This window comes from Pelodiscus sinensis, chromosome 5, assembly GCF_049634645.1.
Source record: "Pelodiscus sinensis isolate JC-2024 chromosome 5, ASM4963464v1, whole genome shotgun sequence".
NCBI classification, from domain to species: domain Eukaryota; kingdom Metazoa; phylum Chordata; order Testudines; family Trionychidae; genus Pelodiscus; species Pelodiscus sinensis.
The window spans coordinates 65,203,198-65,221,863 of NC_134715.1; the positions used below are offsets into that span (position 1 = coordinate 65,203,198).

Genomic DNA, 18,666 nt, shown 5'->3' on the forward strand with positions numbered 1-18,666 from the left:
AACAGGTAGTTGCCAGGTTCCTATGTTTTTTATACATATTTTTGATACCCTGATAAAATGCTCTTTCATCATTGACATAATACACTCTTATTTAGTATTTTCCACCTTCAAAGTGCTGTATAAAAATTAACACAAACTAAATTCTGTATATCTTATGGAATATTTCTAAACATGTTTAATTAAAGTAGATATGTCCAATTAAAGCAGACATACATAATCTAAATCAGTTTAAATAATCACAAAAAATTCTTTTAATCATATTAGGAAATACTATTGTCAACATACAAAATAAATAATTATATATAGCCATACTTTTGTTGGTGAGACATACACAACTACTCCTTCATTGCTCTCTCTCAGAACTTTCTCCATACAATAATATGATGCATAGGTTTTCCCTGACGAAGTAGGAGCAACAATCACTGCAGACTCATTATTGTCTACAACATCAAGAAGCTCTCGCTGCAGATAAAACAAATAATTCATTTCTAGACGTGTCATTTTATATATTCTAGACTGATATGCTTAAAGTTAAAAAATATTTTCTCTGCTGCTACAGTAGTATTATATTTTTCCATCAACTTTGATTTTTAATTGTAAACTATCTTTTCATAATTTGGCCAGGAAAATGCACTTGGGTTTGAATTGTTGATACAAGAAATTTTTCAGTTCAAAAGTGAACTTAAAAAAAAACCAAAAAAATATGAACCTGTTGGTTCAACAGTATATTTAGAAATTTAGAAGCCAAATTTAGAAGCCAAAAAAGTCATTGTTTTCTCTGATACAATCATTATTTCTTGTGTAAGAAAACATATGCAAGTACTGCACAACCACACACCTCTCCCCAAGTCCAATCCCCTTTCATTATTCTTCTCCTCAGCCTACCTTTAGAAGTTAGCCAGGGTTCCGGTAAGGGGGGAAAGAAAGCGGCAGCACTGGTAAACTCTTCCCCACTCAAGCACATTTGCCAATGTTTATGTTGCTCCTTGAGCAAGTGAAATTTCTGCAGTTGTGAACATAAGAAAGCCTTTCTCTCTCTTTCTATTCATAATAGGGACAGAGCTATGTTTGTTACCTTTGCTGAAGGAACAGGCATTCCTTCAGAACATGCAGCATCTTGGATCATCTTTTCTTTTTCTAAAGACAGGTGGGTGGAGAAGGGCATCCAATCCAATAAGGATTTACTTTATCCACAGATTAAGAAATTACCTTCCCGCCCACACAATTTTTCTCTGTAGTATAAGCCTAAAGCTTTGAAAGGTTCTCCCGTCCTTAGGCCATTTGAAGTTTTGTGTGTACAAGGAATGTGATACTATGTCCCAAATAGTCAAATTAAATAGTTGTGTAAAAGCCCCATTATTTTGTATTTATTTCAGATACTGTGTTAGGGTATGTCTACACTACCCCGCTAGTTCGAACTAGCGGGGGTTATGTAGTCATCCGCAGTTGCAAATGAAGCCTGGGATTTGAATTTCCCAGGCTTCATTTGCATGAAGCCGGCCGGCGCCATTTTTAAATGCCGGCTAGTTCGGACCCCGTGCCGCGCAGCTACACGCGGCACAGACTAGCTAGTTCGGATTAGGCTTCTAATCCGAACTAGCTGTACACCTCGTGGAACTAGGGCTTAAAAGAAGCACAAGATAGAAAGGGATTACAGTAAATAAAGGATAAAGGGGGCAAATGAGAAGATAAGCTATAGCAGTGAGAGAAAATAAATATATTTATCATGTATGACTCTCATTCATTGCTTTTTAAAGTTTGAAAGAAAATCTTGACAAAATCTCTAACTGCATGAATTAAAAATAGTTTCCATCTAACATTACCTGCCATGTGTCTGGTATAAAATGCTGTATTCTGGGATCTGGATCTTTCCTCTCTTCTCTGAACAAGTAATAGCCCATATATTGTAGCTGAAAACGAGCTGCTCCCATCTCTGTAGAATATTTGGCTAACTTCTCATTGTCATTTTCTATTATCTACAAGGTCAAATTAAATTCAAGTCAGATTTACTATTAAGGATAGAGTCATCGAAAATGGCAGAACACTGTATAAGCTATGAAAAATAAGTTTGATATGTGCTGAAAAGGAAAGGTAACTTGTATAAATATTTGTTGAATTTTATTTTATATCATACAATGTGGTTTAAAACCATCTTTTCTTGTTTCAGAGTGTTGTATGTGCAACATTTGGAGGATAGAAGCTGCAGTGTAAAGTATCACACTGAGAAGTTGGCTTCAATGGGACCAAGTTCAGGCCCAATGCATGTAAATTTGGAGGAAATAGGGAAAAGTGCAAAAAATAATCTGTTATATCACTTTTAATTTAATTAGTTGATTATATTCTGTAAAAATTAATTGTATTGTATGAAAATTACCTGGCTAGACAAAGAACATGCCAAATTCTCAAATCCAAGGTATTTCAGACATTTGGCCAACTTTTGTATATGTGTTTTCTTTAACAGTTCCTGGTATTTGTCAAGAAGTACGTGAACTCTCCTCATCACTTGGACAGCTATGCTTAAATCTCTTGATTTCCTGCCTAAAAATAACCATTTGATATATTCATAAGTGACTCAAGATAGCTCTCGGGAGGAGCATCACCTCCCTGTACCCCTTCCCAGCCCCTTTAGGTGGCCCTCCCCGCATCCTCCCCTCCCGAAGGCACCAGTCATCCCTGGATATATGATTAAAACAGGGGTGGCCAACCCGTTAGAGACGAAGAGCCAAAATAGCAGTGGATAGAGTGCGAAGAGCCACGTACCGGGGGGGAGGAGGGACGGGGAACGGGAGGGGAGTTGTTAAGAAAAAAAAAAAACCGTGCCAGAGAAAAAGAGGTGCCAGTACACCGTCCCAAGCTCTGGGACAGAAACTGGGTGCAGGAGAAAGTAGAGAAAAGGATGCTGGCTCAGGGAGGTGGCGTCAAGCTGGTGAGTGTTGGGGTCCGGGGGAGGGTTGGGGTGCTGAACAAGCCATAGGCTTGTGGCTGTGAGGGTGCAGGAATTTGGGCTGGGGTGCATGAGGGGCTCAGGGCAGGGAGACTGGGAGTATGATGGGCTCAGGACACAGATTTGCAGTGTGTGGATGGTGCAGGAATGTTGTGGCAGAAGACTGGGGATGTGGGGGTACAGGAGTTTGGGGATGTGAGAGGCTCAGGACAGGGGGTTCCAGTGTATGATGGGCTCAGGTTTGGTGTCTGAGGGGGTGCAGGAGTGTTATGATGCTGCGGCCAGATGGGGGCTTGGCCCTAATTGGGGGCTTGTTGGCCAGGCTTCATTTTTAAATAAAATATATCAACACAAAATGTTTGAGCATTGTCTTTATTTATGTGAGGGGTGGGAAACCTGTTTTGAGTCAGGGGTCACTGACCCACGTAAAAGTCAGTTGGGGCCACACAAGTGAGATGCAAAAAAAAAAAAAAACCTTCCAAGCCTCACTAATGTGATCCCAACTGTGCTAGTGGGGGGTAGGGTGCTGAGGCAGGGTACTCGTGGGGGGGGGGGGGGAGGGTTGGCTAGGGGGAGGGGACAGAGATGGGAGGGGACAGAGACAGCTGGGGCCAGTACCTGGGGATCCTGGGGATCCTGGGTCTCAGGAAGCACGCTGGCTGCTCTTCCCCTCCCCTCCCCCAAGCACCTTCTGCTCTAACCGCTAACTGCTCGCAAGCCGCGGGTTGGCCACCCCTGGATTAAAACATCATGGCTACGTCTACATTGGCCCCTTCTCCGGAAGAGGCATGTTAATTTCCAACTTCAGAATAGGGAAATCCGCGGGGGATTTAAATATCCCCCGCGGGATTTAAATAAACATGGCCGCCGCTTTTTTTCCAGCTTGGGGAAAAGCCGGAAAAAAGCGTCTAGACTGGCGCAATCCTCCGGAATAAAGCCCTTTTCCGGAGGATCTCTTATTCCTACTTCGAAGTAGGAGAGAGGGGCATTGTTCTTTCTCCATGCATGGACTATATGATTGGATTATGTACAAACAAAATCCAGCTGCCCAGCAGCCCTAACCTGCCAGGGATGAGGACATAGGTGGTGTGACCTAGTGATCACAGCTGGGCTGGTGTTACAGCGTCAAGGATGGCTACAAGAGAATAGTCAGCAAGCAGATATCAGTGGATTGGGACAGATGGGCTCACTAGGCAAATGTCAGGTTCAGTCAAGCGAAGTTCAAGGTCAGCAGTAAGATCAGAGTCAAAGACTAGAGTACAGGAGCAGTTGCCAGGCTGAAGTCAGGGATCAGAATATCAAGGTAACACTACAACTCACAAGTCAGACTTGATTACTCAGACACCTTCTTAGGGCATCCTCAAGGATGGAATAGTAAGTATGGGCTAATCAGAGGGCTACTAATAAGTTGCTAATGCTTAGGCAGGTCCCCTTTGGGAGATACTTCCTGTGACATCTAATCTCCACAGTACTTTTTAGCTGGAACTTTACATAGACTCCTCGTAGTGTGTGGATGTTAACTGACCTAAACTCTACAGATTTGTGTTCCAGTCATATAGGATCTTATGCAACCAGGCAAGAGAACTAAGACCATAAAGCAGTGCTGCTCCTGCCTAAATGGTATATTAGTCTTTTTTCTGCCTATTTGTGCGCCTTTCATTGCACAACTCCGCTCAGGCCCATACGTGGGGGGGAGGAGGGGTGCAAAGGGTGCGAATGCACTCCTCCTCATTGTTCTCCAAGTAAGTGTAAGACTGGGGTGGCATGTTGTCCCAGCCTCCTTCCCACCATGCTCTGGCCGGCCAGTGGAAGGCAGAAGCGGCAGAAGTAGCATGATGCCCCAACCTCCCTCCTCCGTGCTCTGGCCAGCCAGGGAAAGCTGGGGCTGATTTCCTGCCCTTCCTCCAGGAGCAAGACTATGGATGGAGCAGCTACCAGCCCCTCCCATGGCTCACACTTCCACCAAATGAAATTCCTGAATTCAGGCCTGCAGCTTGTGTATTCTTCTAAATTTTGTAGACATAACTCAAGGTTTTATGTTAGTAATACGGGCCTACTGTTTGGTGATACAGGAAAATAATTCAAGTGGGTAATTTAAATCTGATTCATGTTATCCTAAATTTGCCAGCATGGGGCTAAATTCTAGCCAGCACCTGAAAACAAGCATAATTGTACCCAAATGAGTGGACATATACATGCTTCAAAATTAGCATTACTATGTACCTTTATTCTAGCTGTGAAAGTCCAAAGGAAACTTTTTTGGGGAGGAAGAACTGGGGATGCAGAATGCATAATGATTTTGGCCCAAAATGAATTTAGAAACCATACCTTGGTTTCTGCAGTGTTCCTTCCAAACTTCTAGACAGACATTCAATCCTGTCATTTCTGCTGTAAATTTCACAGAATTACTTTTACATGTCTTGAGGAAATTCTCCAGTCTATTTATTCCATGGGTAAAATTATGTTTAATCTCCTTTTCAATCAATACAAATAAGACACTCCATTGTTCCTGTTCTTTTTTTTCTTCTTTAGCATTTAGTCGTTTCTGGTTTTCCTCTGCAATTATTTCTGCTTTACTTTTCTATGAAACAATTAATAAAGCTATAAGAAAAAAAGGTAAAATCCTTGAGACCAATCCTCAGAAGTAAATGCAACTTTTGCATGAATAATGACTGCCTGCAAATTACAGGATTTTGTCCCATTTGTGTGTTGTGTTTTGCTTTAAAATTTGTTTAAAATAGTATTGGATTCTGAGCAAATAATTATTAGTAAATAACTGGTACATGTTTTACAAAAATGGCTTATGCAGCAAATGACACCACGGCTGTGTCTAGACTGGCCAGTTTTTCCAGAAAATCAGCCGCTTTTCCGGAAAAACTTGCCAGCTGTCTACACCGGCCGCTTGAATTTCCACAAAAGCACTGACGATCTCTTGTAAGATTGTCAGTGTTTTTGCGGAAATACTATGCTGCTTCCGTTCGGGCAAAAGTCCTTTTGCACAAAACTTTTGCGCAAAAGGGCCAGTGTAGACAGCCCAGATTTGTTTTCTGCAAAAAAGCCCCGATCGGGGCTTTTTTGCGGAAAAGCGCGTCTAGATTGGCACGGACGCTTTTCCGCAAAAAGTGCTTTTGCGGGAAAGTGTCCGTGCCAATCTAGACGCTCTGTTCTGAAAATGCTTTTAACGGAAAACTTTTCCGTTAAACGCATTTCCGGAAAATCATGCCAGTCTAGACATAGCCCACAAGTATGTAGCTCTTCAACTTTCTAATGTCTAAAGTGCCACAAACATATAAAATGAAAAACATGGTTTGAGTCCCAACTTGAAAGTATTTAGTTTTAAGCCTGAAAAAAAAAATGTAATTGGGGATTCATAAGTCACCCTCTGTTTCTCCTCTAATCCATTGGGACAGTATTTGCTGCTCACTTGTGCCAACAGCAAATCACTGCCCCCTGTGTACACCATCTCTGCTGGCCAGTGTATTGGACATGCAAAGCCAAAGTACCACTCCTCCCCATCTCACTCTTTGCATAATTTGATCTATAAACACTGCCATAAAATATGTGCCATACACTTATATTTTTCAAATTTGGAATACAGACTCCTACATTTTCCATGTGATTGTTTCAACATTTTAATAGCTATTTTGATAGTTTTCAGGCAGTACATTTAAACAAACCTTAAGAACCACATCCAATTTAAAATTGAGTATTTCCAGAAAGGTTCTATAAAAAGCCAATCCTGCCTTACATTTATTTTTTTATTTCCGACCAATCACATATTAATTGTACAGACCTCCAAAATTAAAGATCTATTCACAGCTACTCTTTATATTTCTGTACAGAAATAAAAAAGGATTTTACACTCATTACCAATTAACTCTACAGTGCAAGGATTGATGTATTCTTTCAATAAAAATTACTAATGAATGAAAAATCCCAGGTAAATATTCTTGAACAAAGTAACTACAACAGAAGGAAAAATCCTAACCCGCACAGCACAAAGCACGGGTATGCTATGGAACAATGTGAATATGCTTACATGCATTCTTTTTGCCTTTGTGACAGCAGCATTAGTGCTTTTGAGCACCAAAGGCTCATCCACCTGGGTTACAATTGTCTTTGAAATGTTGCCTTCCAATGATCTTCCATAAAGCTGATAATAAGACTGCAACTTTTGTATGCGTCTTCTTTCTTCTGGACTTTTGGACTTTGCTACAGCAAATAGACAGAATTATTTCTGGCTTAGAAGGTAATTAATGGAAGTCCAATTTATTATTTTTTTCCCAAGAGATGAAAGCTCCAAATTAAAATCCTGGGTAACATTTTTAAAAGTGCCTAATGGCCAGAATTTGAAAAGTATTTAGGCATTTAACTCTCATTGACACCTTTTGAAAAATCTGACCCTAGCTGACAAAAATTTAACTCCCAGTTTCAAAACTGATTTAGGCTCTTAGGGCCAGATTCAATAAGTTACTTAGGCACCTAAGCCCAACATTTAGACATTTTCAAAACCACTGTTCAACAGCCACCTACTCGTGTAGGTATGGGCATCTGGTATGCTAGGCAGGGGAAAGCATTGCCTTCCCAAACTGCCAGCCTGGCCCTGCCCACAGAACACCTACTACAGGCGTATTGGGGCAGAGTGTTGCTGCCCCCAGCACTCACCCTCCCCTTACTCCAAGCCAGGGAGGCTGGGGTACGCACGTGCTCTCCCTTTTCTGTGATGGGGGCATGCACCCACCTCCCCATGGCAGGGGGTGGAACCTCAGCAGAAAGGGCAGGACTGGGAGTGGTGCTGAGGGTTTGCTTCCCCCAGACCTACCTTTTCTGACCACCCATGCTCATAAGTGCCTAAACTTCACTGGTGGACATGTATAAAGCTACCTAAATCCTGAACATCAGTTCACAGCTAGTCATCCATTCAAAACTCTAGTGCAAAACAAAGTCCTGGCAGTGATGAAGCAGAATTCTCAAATTAAGTGAGGGTACATCTCTCTCACCAGGATGTTGACAGGTTCACAGCCAATACAAAAGACAGCATACTTATGTAACTCTAAAATACTTACCTGGAATGTACAAGACCCAGGTTCGACTCCCGACCCTGCTTGATTTGGAGCAGGGATTTGAGTCTCCAACATCAGAGATGAATGCCCAAATCACTGGACTTCGATATTGTGGATGCGCGCGCACACACACACACACACACAATGGCTACATCTAGACTGGCATGATTTTCCACAAATGCTTTAACGGAAAAGTTTTCCGTTAAAAGCATTTGCGGAAAAGAGCATCTAGATTGGCATGGACGCTTTTCCGCAAAAGCACTTTTTGCGGAAAAGCGTCCGTTCCAATCTAAATGTGCTTTTGCACAAAAAAGCACCGATCGCCATTTTAGCCATCAGGGGTTTTTTGCACAAAACAGTACTGTGCTGTCTACACTGGCCCTCTTGCGCAAATGATTTGCGCAAGAGGGCTTTTGCCTGAACGGGAGCAGCATAGTATTTCCGCAAGAAGCACTGATTTCTTACAGTAGGAAGTCAGTGTTCTTGCGGAAATTCAAGTGGCCAGTGTAGACAGCTGGCAAGTTTTTCCGCAAAAGCAGCTGATTTTGCAGAAAAACTTGCCAGTCTAGACACAGCCAACATGTTTATTATTTGTACTGAGCCAGGGCCTGTAGGCATGCTGACAAGAGAGACATTCCCTCACCAATTCTGAGAATTTTGCTTCAGAGTCACTGGTGCTTTGGCTTGCATTTTGACTACTCATTTCCCATGGGTTGACATCAAGACTTAGGTAACTTTTCATGTGCCCACTATGGAAACTAAGTTCAATAGAGACTTCGGTCTCTATGGATGTGTCTACACAGCAGTAAATCAACTGTGGATGGTTCAGATTAGCTGTTTCAGGCTTGCAGGGGTCACATTGCCGGGCTTTAGAATTGTGGTATAAACAGTGGAGACCAGGCTGGAGCCCGAGCTCTGGGAGCTCATAGACAGGGATGATCCCAGAACCCATGCAGCAGCTCAAGTATCAACAATGCCCAAGTCTGCTGAACTAGCCATCCCTGGGTGCTTAACCACTGTGTGGAATAATACCCTGTGGGATTAGGCAGCAGCTGGGTAGTGGTTTTAGAAGATGAGTGGTGGCAAAGTGTTAGACTAAAGAAGTATATAGATGAAATTCTGGACCCTAGACCTTGCAATGCTAAGCACAGCAATGCAAAAATAACTTTGAAAATATAGGCCTTAAGCATTTAAAGATGCAGATAGATACCTAGTAGAATTTTCAACAACACATGGATACCAGCACATAACCTTCTAAGGAAATGCAATTTGGTCCCTATTTGCTTTTTTAGGTGACTAAATACTTTTATAAAACTGGCTCAATGGTATTATACTTCCAGTAATATATTATATACTGTGACAGGGCGTTTGCCCTGTACTGGCCCTTTAAGGGCAAAACCCCAGCCCTGAGTGAGGGCTGAGAACAAAGCCCCAGCTGAGACATTACTTGCTAATGAGGGCTATATAAAGAAGGGCACCTGGACAGAGAGGGGAACTGCCTGCTGCTCTGGAGAAAGAGCAGTAGGGACTTGACTGCCAGGGAAGCAGGAGGCTTCCTTGAGGCCGCTCCGCTCCCAGGCTGCAGACCCTGAAGCAGCTAGGTTAGGCAAAGGCAGCAGGTCCATGCCCCTTTGCCTGTGTTGAGTGGCCATTACAGACTGCAGTTTGCCCCTGAGGCAGGGGCTAGATGAAGACTGGAAGGGGGTCACTGAGGCAAGATGCGTATGGGGGAACTGGGTGTTCCCTGGGGGGAGAATAGAGTGTCCTGGGGAGGAGAGGACACTGCAAGGAGGATAAACACTAGCCCCCAGAAGGGGGCACAGACATTGGAAGACAGTGTCCTGAAGTGGACGCTGAGGTCCATGAATGACACTTGTCTGGACTAGAGGGCAGCGAGAACAAGGGGAGACACCAGCTAGAGGGAGGCATCCAGTGAGTCAAGCTAATTCTCAGAGCAACCAGCTGGAGGTACCATAGAGGTAAGTCTGCCCTGTGACATATACCATGATGAATCATTTCATATTGACCCTTACATAAATGTTCAAACTATAGCAGCAGAGACTTCTCATTAAGAGAAGCCATGTTAAATAGTTTACAAAGTTTAAATTACAATAAATAACGAGGTGGTGTTTAAGCAAGGATAGAGGGATGGTTAAAACAATTTTCAAAGCATCTGAATAACCAGGGCTCGCCAAGTGGTGGCGAGCCCTGTTCGCCATCCGCGCGGTTTCGTGCCGTTCTGCGCGTGCCATTCTTCCGCGAGGTGAGTAGATTACATTATTTGTCGAGCCCTGCGAGTAACTATAATCCATAGCTTTCATCTCATGAGAGGAATGTGGTAGTTTCTTTAAGTAATGCTCACCAGTGCTTCTCAAGTGGCTTAATATAAAAAAGCAGCAATGCTACATTTCTTCTCTGCCCATATATCACATCAATTCACAGGTGTCTTTGAAAGCTGAATTAAAAGCCATCTTTCATTTATATTAATTCAAATGCTTATCTTAAAAGCAATTTGTCTGCCTATAACACACAGCAACTAAATTGGAGTAGAATAGATGACTCATGTAATGGATTGTGGAATTCTACCAGGAATACATTTGTCTAAAGCTATCAAAGAAAACCTCCAAAATCAATTATATTATTGCTTCATACAGTTATTGTTCAAACCCATTGTCTGTTTTTTTATTCATTCTTATCCCACACCTTTTACCTGGCAGCTTTGTCATATTCTTGTTTCATCCCCATAAAACACAATCACTACAATCACTAGCATATGTACATACCCATTATATAAATAGTAAAGTGTTACCAGCGATTAATCTGACCCCCCCCCATTGATTTGATAATACTTATTTTATAAATTAATTACTATCAGCTAATAATTACACAAGTCCTGTAAAACCCTTCAAGCTATTTTATTCACTATATAAGATTTTGACAGATGGTAACTTTTCGACAGAGCAAGAGTTTAGTATACAAATGGCAAGTAGCCCTTCAAATATATATTTCATTTGATAAAACTAATGAACAAATCTAAGATCAATATTGAGTCCTGGTTTATTTTCTGTGTATGTGAAAGAGGAAAAAAATGCCAAAAAATTAAAAAGTGACCAAAATATTTTGTTTTCTAATGCTATTTTCAAAGGGCAAATAGCCTTCCGGTGGAGTCCTCTGAACCCTTATGCATATAAAATGAGTAGTTAAATACAGTTACTCGATCTGCAATTTTATATACAGAATTGCATGTGTACATATAGATTGTGTGCAAATTTCTCTGCAAGGGGCAATCTTTTGCAAAAGGGAGTCCCAAAAAATATAGTTTGCAGCACTGATTGCCTGGGTAATTCAAAATAAATTAATGCAGTCATGCCAAATATATTTAAAAAAAACAATTATTGTAACAGCACTTATTTGAAGTATATTTAAGTAATATGTGAAATTATCTGAAATTATAATAGTCTTTCCTCTAAAATGTGGTGACCTTGACAACAGCAGAGTGTGATCCAACTAGACAAATAGGGTTTATGTTTTTACCATCATGGCTGCACTTTGTTCTGTCATATTCATCACTGAGAGGCTTGCCTGAATGCCAGTGTCGAAGTTCGTCAAATTCTGTTTGTTTAATAAGTGAAGTAACTTCAGGATCATTGCTAAAAAAAATACACACAGAATATACAATGATATTTATGAGTTTTCTGGCATATCCTACATAAGAAGCCTTAAATCCACTTAATTATAAACAAAATATTTTGAATTTCATTGTAATAGACTCTTATAGTCAGTATAATGTGTCATACTGAACAGATTTTTTTTTCATTTATATATTCTTAATTCGTCAGTGGCAGGTACCTAATTGCTCATGATTTCATTTTACTCTAGTGGCTTCCGGTCCACCGCACTTAATTCTTTATAGATTAGAAATAATTATATAGCATAAATCACAGTACTACTCTTTAATAGGTCCACATATGTATTATCTGATTTTGTATTCCTATTCTGACTTCATTTAGTTTAGAGCAAATGCACACTTTTTAGACACAAAAGCAACCAAGCTCTATGTACAAGGTTGTTGGAGCAGAGAACTGGATTTGGGAGTTGGTACAGGAGGGGTACTATCCTTTGTACGTCACAGAACACAGTTTCTGGGGATTCAATGCATAGGAATGCATAGTAAGTGTCTGGGCATACAAGGGGCAGGCTAAGGAATGGGCAAATGGAGAGACTCTACTACCACAAAGATTCTCCATTCACAGCAGGGGCTCACTGAAGGTTCAAATGCCTATAGCCCCCATTGGGCTGAGGTAGCTTTCACTACTGTTTTCTAGCCTTGGTAGATGGAAAAATTTCTTCCTCCAGTTCCTTGTGGACATATACTGTACTCAGTGCAGAGCTTGTTACTGAGATTAATGGATTTTATAGATAGGTGATTTAATCTTTATTCAGGCAAAGCCCTCATTTGAATTAATTTGCATTCTGTGATTGACTTCTATGGGATCAGGATCTGGCCCTTCAAGTACAAATTGCATATCAAACTATTATATGAAACAGTCGAGCAAGCATTATTAAAGACTATCATACTAATAAACAACTGCATGAAGAATACAATGATTAGGAGTCCAAGTTACCCAAGCCTGGACCTAATGTTAATATTTACACCAGTTCAAAGTGGTTATAAAATACTACCCAACTGAACAGTAGCATTTTATGTAAATTATGACATATAATGTAGGACAGCAGAGAATCAGCCCATAGCATATAGTTTAATTAAAAAAAAAACACAGATAAATGTCAAAATTTACCTGCTTAAAATAGGTAAACTTTCCAAAACTGCTCCCACATAATCTTCTACAATGTTAGATTTCATTGGGATGAGCCCTATATTAGGAATATCTTCCTTTGATTCTTTGCAGCGTTAATGAAAATATGAAAAAATACTGGTTAACTAAAGCATACACTCTTGGATTATCTTTTGCAATTCTAAAGTGGAAAATAGTATACAACATCCTGCTATTTTTGTTAAATGTGTATTATAAAATCAAAATAAAATGCAACACAAGTAATCCGTGATGTCAAAGTACAATTTGTAATATATTGTAGACTTAATATAAAATTATAAGATTGATTGATTTAAAAGGCCTCTGTGTTGATTTAAAGGTGATGTAGGGAACACAAGACCTCCTTTAACAAAACATTTGAAAAGCTTAATCAAAGTTAACTGCAAGTATGAAAAGAATAAATGCCTCATAACTGGCAAGTAGTTGTGACACCTTAGAAACTAACAAATATATAGTTTCATGAACTTTTGATGGCAAAACCCACTTCAGATGAGCTTGACAACTCAAAAGTTCATACTATACATATTTTTGTTGATCTCTAAGGATACGTCTACACTACAGGACAAAGCAAAATTAAGATGTGCAACTTCAGCTATGTTAATTGCATAGATGAAGTCAAATTAGCTTAACTTGGCTTTTGGCACTATCTACACTGCAGAAAGTTGAAGGAAGAACACTCTCCCTTCGATTTTCCTTACTCCTCATGAAAGCAGGGTTACTGGCATCGACTGGAGTGCCCCTTTCCCTTCAAATAAGCTGTCTTAACTAGGCAGCTTTAGGAGATTTGCAGCGGCAGCTTTGATCTTCCTCTGTAGTGTAGGCATACCCTAAGGTACCACAGGACTACTTGTTTTTAATGTTACATACTAACACCGCTACCCCTCTGAGACTTTTAAATGCCTGATAGTGAAAGTCACGGATCTTACAGCCCAGCCAGAGGCAGGGGGCTAAACAGTCTGTAACACAATTTTGCTTCCTGATTCTGAGCTGCTATGGGGCTCCCAGTGTAATTTAGACAGCTTTTAGGGCATGTTTAGGTTGCAGCATCTTCCTATGGCTGCCTTATGGGCTGAAATGCTGCCTACAATCTCCACAGTACTCTAAGCAACAGATCCAGCCCTATCGTGTCCTTCTCTGCTTCTACTCTGCCCCTTACGCGCACACACTTATGCCAAGGCTTGTGAGGAAGTCTTTGAGACAACCTTCTTGCTTTCTAGCACAATGCAGGCACATTGGGATAATTCACCCCGAGACTGAAATAGGGCTTTTAGATTGTCATTTTCTTTGCTCTAGCTCTTTTGTAAGCGAAAAGGACCTGGTTTGGGGCTAAGGTTCAAATGTACAGGGTGACACTCTGGTTTCAGTAAAGTCATTAACAAAATTCCCATTGATTTTAATACGTTAGGATTTTGTGTGGTCTAATCAGATTCGGTTTCTATCACATGGGAGTTTTGTCACGGACTTCAATGAACAGACCCATAAAGTAATAAATTATTAGAAGGGAAATAATTAAATAGCTCATAACTGCATAGCACTTTGAAGATGTAAACATTTTATAGCTGTCGATTGGTATTATGCTTATATAAGATACTCTGATACCTTTAAATAACATTTTTTTCTGTTGAAGAAACAGTTGAGAGGTACTTCTCACTGGAAAAGCATCTCCAAAATTGCAGTTGGCAGCTAGTTTGGTTACAATACTCCACAGATATTGGTATTCACTCTTCATTTTTTTGCCCAGTTCCAAATTTAACCCTATGTAGAAAAAAAGTTTTCAATTAAAGTTTTCTGGAGTAGGGGCTGCCTCTTCATTTCTCTTTGCAAAATACACAACAATAAGGTTTGATTATGATAGTAGCCTTCAGACATTACAAAAACAAGACAGAAAGTGTGCATTCATAATTGCTGGTACTCATGGATGCATATAATGTATTTAAATATGGTCAAGTACATATATTAGGGCATATACAAATACCAATTTTATGCCCCAATCCTGCAACTGAAGCTCATGAGGCTCTGCACAGAGCTGTGGGTTCTGCCTAAGGGAAGCTCATTGAAGGATATGGGCTTTACAAAAAATCCTTTTATTCCCCAAAGAATGGATTAAGTGCCATATTTATACTCTTTGAAAGCTCCTTCATGATTGTTGGGATTAGATGTATGCAGGAGAACTGAATCTTTTGTCTGGATTCATTTTACTGCATAAATTACTTTCATGGGTCCAAATTACCCATCCACAAAGAAACCCTTGGAAGAGGATATCAAGGAACAGGAAAAAACTCTGGAAGAAGTTCCTGCTACAAAACTTCAATTGTGTTACCAGCACAATTTTACTGTTAGTCTCATGAGATCAGATGGTTTTCTGATAATACAATCTCCCACATTCATGGGATTTCATAAAATTTCAGTTTATTTTTTTTAAAGTTAAATTTCTAGCCCTCAAAAATACTTGTATGAAAATTGTTTTGAGACCTTTAATATCTATATAGAGTAGAGAACTCCAGTTTTTAAAGTCTTATATGTGAAACAGAAGTATTAAAAATAAAACTTCCTGGGATTTTAACCTGTAGCTCCAATGACTCTAGGCTCTCAATCTAACCCTATTCTGGGTTTTTGAGCTACTTTGTCAAGATAAAACAGGAAAAGTTGGCTGGCTAAATCAAACAGGAACCCCTCAATATCTGTTGGAAGAATAACATGGCACAGCACAGATTATTTAAATTCTTGGAATATAGGGGAAACAATTTTTTATTGTAGTAAGTGGCGAAAACTATTTGGGAGGCAGTTAGTATTTCCATATCTGGCAAAATCAAATCTATATATGAGAATTTAAAAGGGGAAGGCAGCCTGGTTGAAAGTGACCATGAAATGCTCATGATTCTATGGAATGATAGGAGAGAAAACAGAATAAAGACTGTGGATTTCAAGAATGCAGACTTTAGTAAACTCGGGGATTTGGCGAGTCAGATACCATGGGAAGTAAATCTAAGGGGGAAAATAGTTCAAGAGATGTAGCATTTTTTCAGAGACATCACTGAAGGCACAAAAGCAAAGTACAGTAAAACTCCATTGGTCCGGCACTCCTGATGGTCTGGCACCATCAGGAACCCGGAAGTGCTCCGGGAAGCCGGACCATTGGAGCTGCTCTGCCCCCGGCTTCCCTGATTCAGCTGCCGCTGAAACTGATCAGCGGCTGAATCGGGGAAGCCGGGGGCAGAGCAGCTGGAGTGCTGCCGGTAGGTCCCGTAGCACTGCCCCATGGCGCTGCGGGACCAACCTGGCAACACCCCAGCTGTCCCCGATTCAGCCGCTGCTGAAACTGACCAGTGGCTGACTCCAAGAAGCCCAAGGAAGAGCTGCTCTGCCCCGCGCTTCCCAGAGTCAGCCGCTGGTCAGTTTCAGCAGCGGCTGACTTGGGGATGCCGGGGGCAGAGCAGCTGGGGTGCTGCCGGGTTGGTCCAGTAGCGCCGAGGAGCAACGCTACTGGACCAACCCAGCAGCACCCCAGCTGCTCTGCCCCAGGCGTCCCCAAGACCAACTGGGGTGCTGCTGGGTTGATCTTGCAGCACTAAGGGGCGGCGCTACCGGACCAACCCAGCAGCACCCCAGCAGCTCTGCCACAGGTGTCCCAATTGAGCTGCTACTGAAACTGACCAGCAGCGGCTGAATTGGGGGGCGCCTGGGGCAGAGCTGGACTATCGGAAGGGGGGGCTAAGAGGTGTCTGGGGTGGCATCCCCCCACACCACCCTAGACCCCTTATAGCCCCCCCCCTCCAATAGTCCGGCATATCTGATAATCTGGCACCTCCTGAGTCCTAAAGGAGCCGGATTATCGGAAGTTTACAGTATTCCACTGTGCAGAAAAGATAGAAAGTATAGCAAAAGACCATCCTGGCTTAACCAGAAGATGTTCAGTGATCTGAAACCCAAAACAAGTACGACATAAAGTGAAAACTAGCCCAAATTACAAGGGATGAATATAAACAAATAACAAGTGTGTAGGGACACAATTAGCAAGGCAGACACAAAACAAGATCAAACTAGCTAAAATCCTAAAGGCTAACAAGAAAACATTCTACAAATACATTAGACGCATGAGAAAGACCAAGACCAGGATAAGTCAGTTACGCACAGGGGGAAAAACATAACACAAAGTGGGAAAATGGCAGACATGCTAAACGACTTGTTGGTGAAAACTGAAACAAAAAAAGTTAGTAGTGATTAGATGTCTAACATTTTTACTAGAATTCACCATGAGGTAGGATCTGAGGCTAAAATAGGGAAAGAACTATTTAAAAATTACTTAGTCAAGTTAGATGTCTTCAAGTCACAAGGACTTGATGAAATACATCCCAGAATATTCAAGGAGCTGACTCAGGAGATCTGCGCCATTAGTGGTTATGTTTGAAAAGTCATGGAAGCAAGGAGAGATTCCAGTCTACCAAAAAAGGGCAAATATAGTGGCATCTATAAAAAGGAAAATAAGGATAACTTGGGGAATTACAAACCAGTCAGTTTAACTTCAGTATACAGAAAGATAGTGGAGCAAATAATTAAGCAATCAATTTGCAAACACATAGAAGATAAAAAGGAGATGAATAACTATCAGAATGTATTTTTTGACAAGCAATTATCTCAAACCAACCTGTAGCTTTCTTTAACAGGGTAAAAAGCCTCATAGGTGGGGGAAGCTTTATATGTAGGATATATTGACTTTTTAGTAAGGACTGATACTGTATCCCATGACCATCTCAACTAGGGAAATACAACCTAGAAGGAGCTATTGTAAAGTGAGTGCATAACTGATTGGAAATAATTCCCAAAGAATAGTTATTAGTGGTTCACAGGTGGAAGGACATATATACTGGAGTCCTGTAAGAATCAGTTCTGGGTTCAGTTCTCTTCAGTATCTTCATCAAAAATTTTGGCATAATTCAGGGGTGGGCAAATACCAGCCCGTGAACCAGATCAGGTCTGCCAGGGTTAGCCTCTGGTGAGCCCCAGCACCACCATATTTACCTATATCTCCATAGGCACGGGGATCACAGCTCCTCTTGGCCACAGATTGCTGTTCCTGGCCGAAGGGAGCTGCAATCACCCATACTTGCAGAGGTGCAGGTAAATGTAGTGGCAGCAGCTCACTAGGGGCTTACCTTGGTGAACTGCCACAATTTTTTTGCCCACTTCTGGCATAGAGTGATAGTTCACTTATGAAATTTGTGGACAATATCAATCTGGGGTACAGCTACACTGCATTTTTTTTGAAGGAGATATGCAAATTGTACTCACATTTGCATACCTTCCTTTCCCCCCCCCCCCCCCCGGAAGAGGATTTTCTGATATTTTTCCCGTATACCTGGGGTCAAATGCCAGAAAAAACCCTCTTTTGAAAGCCCCTTTATTCCTCATAAAACAAGGTTTACAAGGGCTTTTGAAAGAGGGTTTTTTCCCCAACATTTGGCCCTGTGTAGATGGGAATCCTCTTCTGGAAAAAACAGAAGGTATGCAAATGCAAGAGCATTTGATAGGATTAAAATCCAAAATACTGTGCACAAACTGGAAAAATGGTCTGAAATAAAATAGGATGAAATTCAAAAAGGACAAATGCAAAATACTTCACTTAGGAAGATGGATCAGTTGCACACATACAAAATGGGAAATGACTGCCTAAGAAACAGTATGCGGGTCATAGTGCATCATAAGCTAAATGAGTTAACAGAGTAATGCGGTCACAAATTAGCAAACATCATTCTGAGATATATTAGCAAGAGTGTGATAAGTAACACATGAAAAACAATTCCTCTGTTCTGCACTGATTAGGCCT

General features: G+C 41.1%; 1 protein-coding gene across 19 annotated transcripts in view; it reads right to left on the bottom strand.

The window, feature by feature from the left end:
* DDX60 (DExD/H-box helicase 60) overlaps positions 1 to 18,666 on the bottom strand; it is a 215,643-nt gene that overhangs the window by 67,979 nt on the left and 128,998 nt on the right. For all 19 annotated transcript variants that reach the window (XM_075930180.1, XM_075930174.1, XM_075930179.1 and 16 more), the window contains 8 exons: positions 14,442 to 14,597; positions 12,807 to 12,909; positions 11,542 to 11,657; positions 6,984 to 7,156; positions 5,273 to 5,525; positions 2,375 to 2,538; positions 1,824 to 1,976; positions 313 to 462 (listed from right to left, as the gene is read on the bottom strand). In XM_075930180.1, coding sequence (XP_075786295.1) covers positions 313 to 462; positions 1,824 to 1,976; positions 2,375 to 2,538; positions 5,273 to 5,525; positions 6,984 to 7,156; positions 11,542 to 11,657; positions 12,807 to 12,909; positions 14,442 to 14,597 — 1,268 coding nt within the window. The remainder of the gene's footprint in view (positions 1 to 312; positions 463 to 1,823; positions 1,977 to 2,374; positions 2,539 to 5,272; positions 5,526 to 6,983; positions 7,157 to 11,541; positions 11,658 to 12,806; positions 12,910 to 14,441; positions 14,598 to 18,666) is intronic.